Below are 6,265 nucleotides of genomic sequence, written 5' to 3' on the forward strand. Positions count from 1 at the left end.
CACACACACACACACACACACACACACACACACGTCTGTTTCCTACACTCTCTTTCCCTCTTTCTGGTATAAACAATGTACATGCTAGCAAGATATATTATGCTGTATGTGTATGAGTGATATAGATTCTATGCTATTGTTATACATATCTATTTTTTTTTTCGCGTTCCATTCATGCGACGCTGCTCAAAAGTGAATATCGCACGGGTCGATCGTCCCGTTTCGCTCTTTTTACGGCCAAGATTAGGGAAAATGCTGTATTAATGACGACTACAGATTTTAATCCTTGAACTTGTTAATCCTCGGCCAGCAGCATCGCCAATTGCGTAAATCATCCTTCGTTACGATTCCCTTAGTCTCATCCTGCCGATATAATTTTCTACCCTCTCCCTCCCTTATAGTAACCACACTTGCTGCTATTCATTTTCTCAAGAATGACTAATGTGCAGACAATGCACACTCGTCAAATATATCAATACCTTATCGTATAATACATTACATTTACATATCGATTGTGTGTAAGGATGTATCCAGGTAGAGGATATAGCGATAAAATGTAAATTGCAGGTAGCTTTCTTTATATATCTTCAATCTCTGTTCTCTATGTATCACAGCCTGGGCCGCGCCACTGCCTATCTCTCACAATGATATATTCATTCTTATTTTTATTCCTTTCCTTGCTCCTTCCTTTGAAGCGTGCGTGACTCTGCGCGTATTTTCAATGTGCGAGGCCTTTCCTGTTCCTCGTTTCCAAATCGGTCCCACGCGATTCTCATAGGTTAGGTCTAATCGCGACATAAATATTTACGATTTTGTGAACAAAAGAAAGTATTGGTACGAATCAACGACTGTTTCAATTTAAATAGTCTTGAATAGACGAGTATTACAAAAATTACTTCGAACAAAAATACATGGAACTATGAAGATCGATAATTCCATGAATCGTATAGATACGTCGTGTACATCTTATGCCATAGATCTTTGGTAGCATAGAGCTTCAATTCTTTAAATCTTATTGTGTGTCTATGGTACTATACAGATCTTTCTCGCATCAAACTCTCTCTTATCACAAGTATTCAATCATATGTATTTTCATCAGCACATTGTTCTCAGATGTATTTTATTATTTATTATTTCCACAAATTCCCAACTTTCTTTTTTCACAGTATTATATACATAAATCTAAATCTATAAAGAATAAACATTTTCTGTGCGTCACACATAAGTTACATGCGAATAGCGCGGGGCCGGTCTGTCTCACGCTTGTCTAACAAGCCATATAAAGATCGATCAATCTAGGGTGACACCTAGAGATGGTCGATCGAGAGAAAGAACAAATGATCGAAATGAATCTAAAAACAGCACTGATACAATATGTTGACTTGCTATGTTGAGGCAGTGGCATAATGGTGCACTAGTATAAGAATTACGCAGGCCGTTTTCCACGTCCGTGCGTCCATCGACACCGTCGTTGCTGTTGCTGCTACCGCGACGTCAGATGATTTATTCAGCCGACCGGCGCAATCGCCGTTGATCGGCGACTGAGAAACTAGGGCACCACGTCCCAGATTTCGGCGAGGAAAAGTGGCAGCTTCTTGTTCTTAAATTTCAGGTTCAAGCACATTTCACTGTTTTGATTGCCAAGGGTTCTGAGTTCGGTTAAAACTGATAAAAGTTTAGCGAAGATCGTACAGGATTTCGGTCGACGACGATTATCCACATATGCTTTTAATGTCTTCAAATAAATCTCCTGAAGCTTCTCCACCTTTCTGCTTTCCAACAAATTGGGTCTCTCTGCAAAGTAATAATTATTAGATTTAAATAAAAATATCCAAATGATAAAAACAGAAATTGATATTAATAATTAATAAAATTGTATCTGGTTCCTTATCCAAATCAAAATTTATCTATTTAAATTATTCATTATATTCATTATTTGTTATTATTTTTATCTCTCCAGGCGACTATAAAAATTATAGAAAAGGGAATTTAGCTTATTGACACATATTATCACGTGACGTTTTAAAATATTTTAGCCATCGCTCTTTATAAAAAGTTATTAACAAATTCGTTAAATGTAAATTAAGTAAAAATGCGTAGAATTTCTCAATTTGGAATTAGAATTAAGTTAAGCTAGAAAATGTTGAATTCATTGAGAAACTACAGATATACATATTTAAAATTAGAAATGTTTTAAAACGATATAAAAGAACTGTTCAAAACCTATTTTTAAGGTTTATCTACTGCTTTGGAGTAAAAAATGCGATTGAATAATAATGTCATTACAGCGATTCCGAATTATATGCAATATTAGTATAATTAATTGTGGGTGCTAGTTATGTGCTCTATTCTTCGTAAATTATTAGTATATAGAATATTAACAAATATATGCCGAAGTACGAGAGCGTTAACGACTCGGGAATCATTGTCAGGTACTTATTATCCAACATTATAAAAGAAAAAAAAAATCACAAATAATTTATAAAAACCTATAACAATTGTGTCAGAGAATACTAAAGACTTAAAATGATTAATACATTGATGATTGCGTGTCATGGATTCATGATTAGTGGTTATATAAACACTATTTGTGAGGTTGGGTTCGCATGTTGCGTTGCCAATGTCAACGTCTGTCATTACTAATCCACGAGGTAAAAGTAAACTTTGTGACAATAAAGTTTTAAATCCACATGGTAAAATCCTATTTTTAAAGTTCTTGTGCAATACTTGTTTCATCTGTCAAATGCTAGTTTTTTGAAGTCCTAAATTGGCTAAATGTGTACTAAATCAATGATTATTTACCTCAGAGCGACCGTTTCTCATGAGGCGATGGGCTCAAAGTGGTCAACTTCTGAATAATATTACAAAAAAAAAACTATACGGTCAATATTGCTCAACTTTTGGGATTATTTGATGTGTAAAGTGTTTATGTAAATCATATAAAAACTTAAGACTCTAGGTTGACTTTCAACTAATAGGCGAACCTCTTTAATATCTGCAATATTTTTATTACTTATCTAATATCACGAACAATCACGAACAAAATATCACGATAAGTATATTTTTTCGCAATGACAATGATAAATGTTATACATTATTTTACTCGTAGGTGCGTATCGAAAGTGTGTACGAATAGAAAATCTTTTATTGTAATATATAAAAAAACTAATAAGCAGCAGATTTGCGAAACGGATTTTTGAGCTATTAAAAAATTTTTATAAAGGGTTTCCTAAAAATTGCTGTTGTAAATGTAATATGTTACGTGTAAAAACGGATCTTTCTTCTCTAAGGCATGATATTTGTAATTAAACTATGAAGACTATTAAAAATGAAATTTATATCACTGATATTTTATACGATCGTTACACGAGTGTCATTCAACAATACATTTAGAACCTTTGACTTAAAAATGTAAATAAATTCTAGTTATCGTATGACTGATTACAAAATCATCCAAAATTCTTTTGTGGAGACACACTTTTGTATGGTGAGATTGTATTGATACTTATCAAATAACCAAAAAAATTCATGCGGTATTTTACACTAAAAATAAAACTCTTGAAGAAATTTATGCAATGAACCATCGTACCATCAACTGATGTACATTGATCGAAGTTAATATGTATCTTGTAATGCAAGTTGAAATCTGTGTCAACTATTACAATATAAAACAATTTATAGAAGAGCTATCTAAATTAAGAACAGCATTTTTTGATTCCCGATATTATTTGACGCAAAACGCTACTGTGTGTTTTTTAATACATACCAGAAAAGATGACAATAGCTGTGAGCAAAGCATATTCAGCATTATTGACCCTCATAGCGTACATTTGCCGGCAGAATCGTAAAAGGTCTTCGATGGTATCTCCCATTCCAGCGACGCTATAACTGTCACGCGTGTATGATTGATTGTTAGCAAAAATGATGCTATCGCTTTGCACGTCGTACTTTCTTGCCATCCGTAGCATCATCACTTCACTGGAGCACGCCTTTAACAGAGTGATTTGATCTTCACGTAACAGCTCGTTAAAGCCGGGTAATCTCTTCGAAAACTCGACGATCAACTGAACAGTCAGAATCGTGATTTCGGTGATGTGTCTGAAACTATAATCACTCGGAGACTCGCCTTCCATTGGTTGATTCTGAAAGACAAGAGGCAGTTATATAAAAAATATTAAAATTTACTAAAAAATAATATATGGATAATCTCCAAATCGTAAAAACAATGATCTGTTTCCTGTTTTTTCGAATTGTAATAATTTCAGTTTTAATAATATTTTCACAAAAAAAAAAAGATTTTTAAGCATACTTTATTCCTCTATGTTACATTAAAAAGTTGAAAATTGTAGATGTAAAATAATTATAATTCAGAATAAAAATTTGTAATATAAGTAAAATTAAGTACAAAACATAACATATATACCGTAATCCTTTTTAGATCCTCTTCGCTCGGTTGTTCAAATTCGCATTGAAAAGACACGAGCCTATTTATTAATTCTTCTTGTTCAGGACTAATGGGCTTAACACAAGTGTAAGGATTGATAGGGGTAAGAATGCCGCTACTTCCGGACACGGACAACGATTCGGCTTCCGCTGGTTCGATTTTGACGCCCATTTGTTCGCCCATTCCAGTGCTGCCTGGTGAACCATTCATTGTCGTGCTGTTCGGTTTATCCTTCTCCTGCAGAGCACATTGCATAAAAACAAATATATAAGTTATATGTACACAAAAGTTCTAATAGAAAAGTTCCAAGTAAGTTAAAAAACCGAATATATAAATATCTCCATACAAAGTAATTTAAATTTCCAGAATTGAAGTGTTTATTTCCACAAATTTCCTTAAATCTAGATTTAAAAAAAATAGAAATTGTATACGTTATGTATCACAATGTACATTATAAAGATATTATTTAAATGATAATGCTACAGTACAAATACAAAAAAATGAAAACTTTTGTAATTATTTATATATTTGTTTTGTATATTTATATTATATTTATTTCAAATTACTTTAAACACGTGTGTGCATACGCACGCGCGCGCACATACACACTACTTGTTTTATTAATAAGAGATTGGCTCACCAAAGTTGTCTACAGTTTTTATCGTTGTTGGAATATAATTATACAATGCTTGAATAATTACTAGAGTGCAATGTTATACCATTCTTCTAGAACATCTTCCAATTGCTTAAGAGATAGGTATTGGAAAAGGAAATCTGCTTCTTACTGTTTTTCAAAACTGCTTACGATGATTCAATGATATTTAAATCAGGCGATTGCGCTGATGTCACCAGGAAGGATGTTGGAGTTTTGGAAAATAGAGGGTAATTTTGGAAAGTAGAGTGAGAAGCAAAGAACAATGCCCCTTTAGGGCCAAAATTTGCCTGTAAGGGAACCGTATAAAATCTGTCTATTTTTATGTTTTTGGGTCTGCTGAACTCGAATATGAAACTTAAAATTGCCCAAAATGCAGAGAAATTTGTGAAAATACAGTTTTATGACTAAGAAAGCTTCGTTCAGCAGCAAGTATTTGTAATAATCAAATGGCATTTGTGTACAAAAGAAAAATTTTTTTTACTTCTATTTTATTATCTTTGAGTTTAAAAGATGGGTTGCGCGCGTGTATATGTAATGTGGAGCTCGCATATGAGCATTTTTAATGTTACCGCCAACATTAACTTTACTTAATTGTAAGATACACCGCGTGGAGGTTGCTGAATTTGTATCTCTTCTGTCTTGTGAAATCTAATCCGTCTCATTAGGTCATATGTCAGTATATCAAAAGTAATTAGTAATGTAATCAATTTTCTAATGTAATAGTTTATATTTATTATTATTTATGTTTTATAATAGTATATTATTTTATATTTTACCTTTTTTTATTTTTGTTTATTTTTTTTTGTTTATTTTTTTGGTATTTTGGGCAATTAAAGCTAATACTGGCGGTGACAGTAAAAACGCGCGCGCGTACGCGCTACATATATATATATATATATATATATATATAGCCGTAGATTGTATTGTTTCGAGGCGGACAAATTTTGATAATAAAAAAATTGATCTTGGGTGGAGGCGTCAAGATCAAATAAAGGTCAACTTTATTTTTTTTAAATGGCAACATAATTTTTTAAACACCTACGTTTGTAGTTTTTCTCATTACGAATTCAATATGAGCTATGACCCAAGGTCACCAAAGGTCAAAAGACCAAATGCGAGCTTACGATATTATTGCCTTCAACTGCTTACAATACGGTTAACTGGCT

The 6,265-nt window shown here is 32.9% G+C and overlaps 2 protein-coding genes across 2 annotated transcripts in view; both read right to left on the reverse strand.

Moving 5' to 3' along the window:
* Window positions 1–6: 6 nt before the first annotated feature.
* On the reverse strand, window positions 7–4,729 carry LOC112461459 (ecdysone receptor-like). Its single transcript, XM_025026700.1, has 3 exons — window positions 4,424–4,729; window positions 3,767–4,142; window positions 7–1,794 (listed from the first exon to the last, which is right to left on the reverse strand). Exons 1-3 carry the CDS (start codon window positions 4,697–4,699, stop codon window positions 1,550–1,552), a joined length of 897 nt encoding a protein of 298 aa, XP_024882468.1. The 5' UTR covers window positions 4,700–4,729; the 3' UTR covers window positions 7–1,549.
* LOC112461460 (ecdysone receptor-like) overlaps window positions 4,622–6,265 on the reverse strand; it is a 153,159-nt gene continuing 151,515 nt past the window's right edge. The window contains exon 4 of the mRNA XM_025026705.1: window positions 4,622–4,681. Within this exon, the coding sequence (XP_024882473.1) occupies window positions 4,671–4,681 (11 nt within the window). The 3' untranslated portion in view covers window positions 4,622–4,670. The remainder of the gene's footprint in view (window positions 4,682–6,265) is intronic.

Source organism: Temnothorax curvispinosus, unplaced genomic scaffold, assembly GCF_003070985.1.
Source record: "Temnothorax curvispinosus isolate PA1 unplaced genomic scaffold, ASM307098v1 QBEX01011432.1, whole genome shotgun sequence".
Lineage (NCBI taxonomy): Eukaryota > Metazoa > Arthropoda > Insecta > Hymenoptera > Formicidae > Temnothorax > Temnothorax curvispinosus.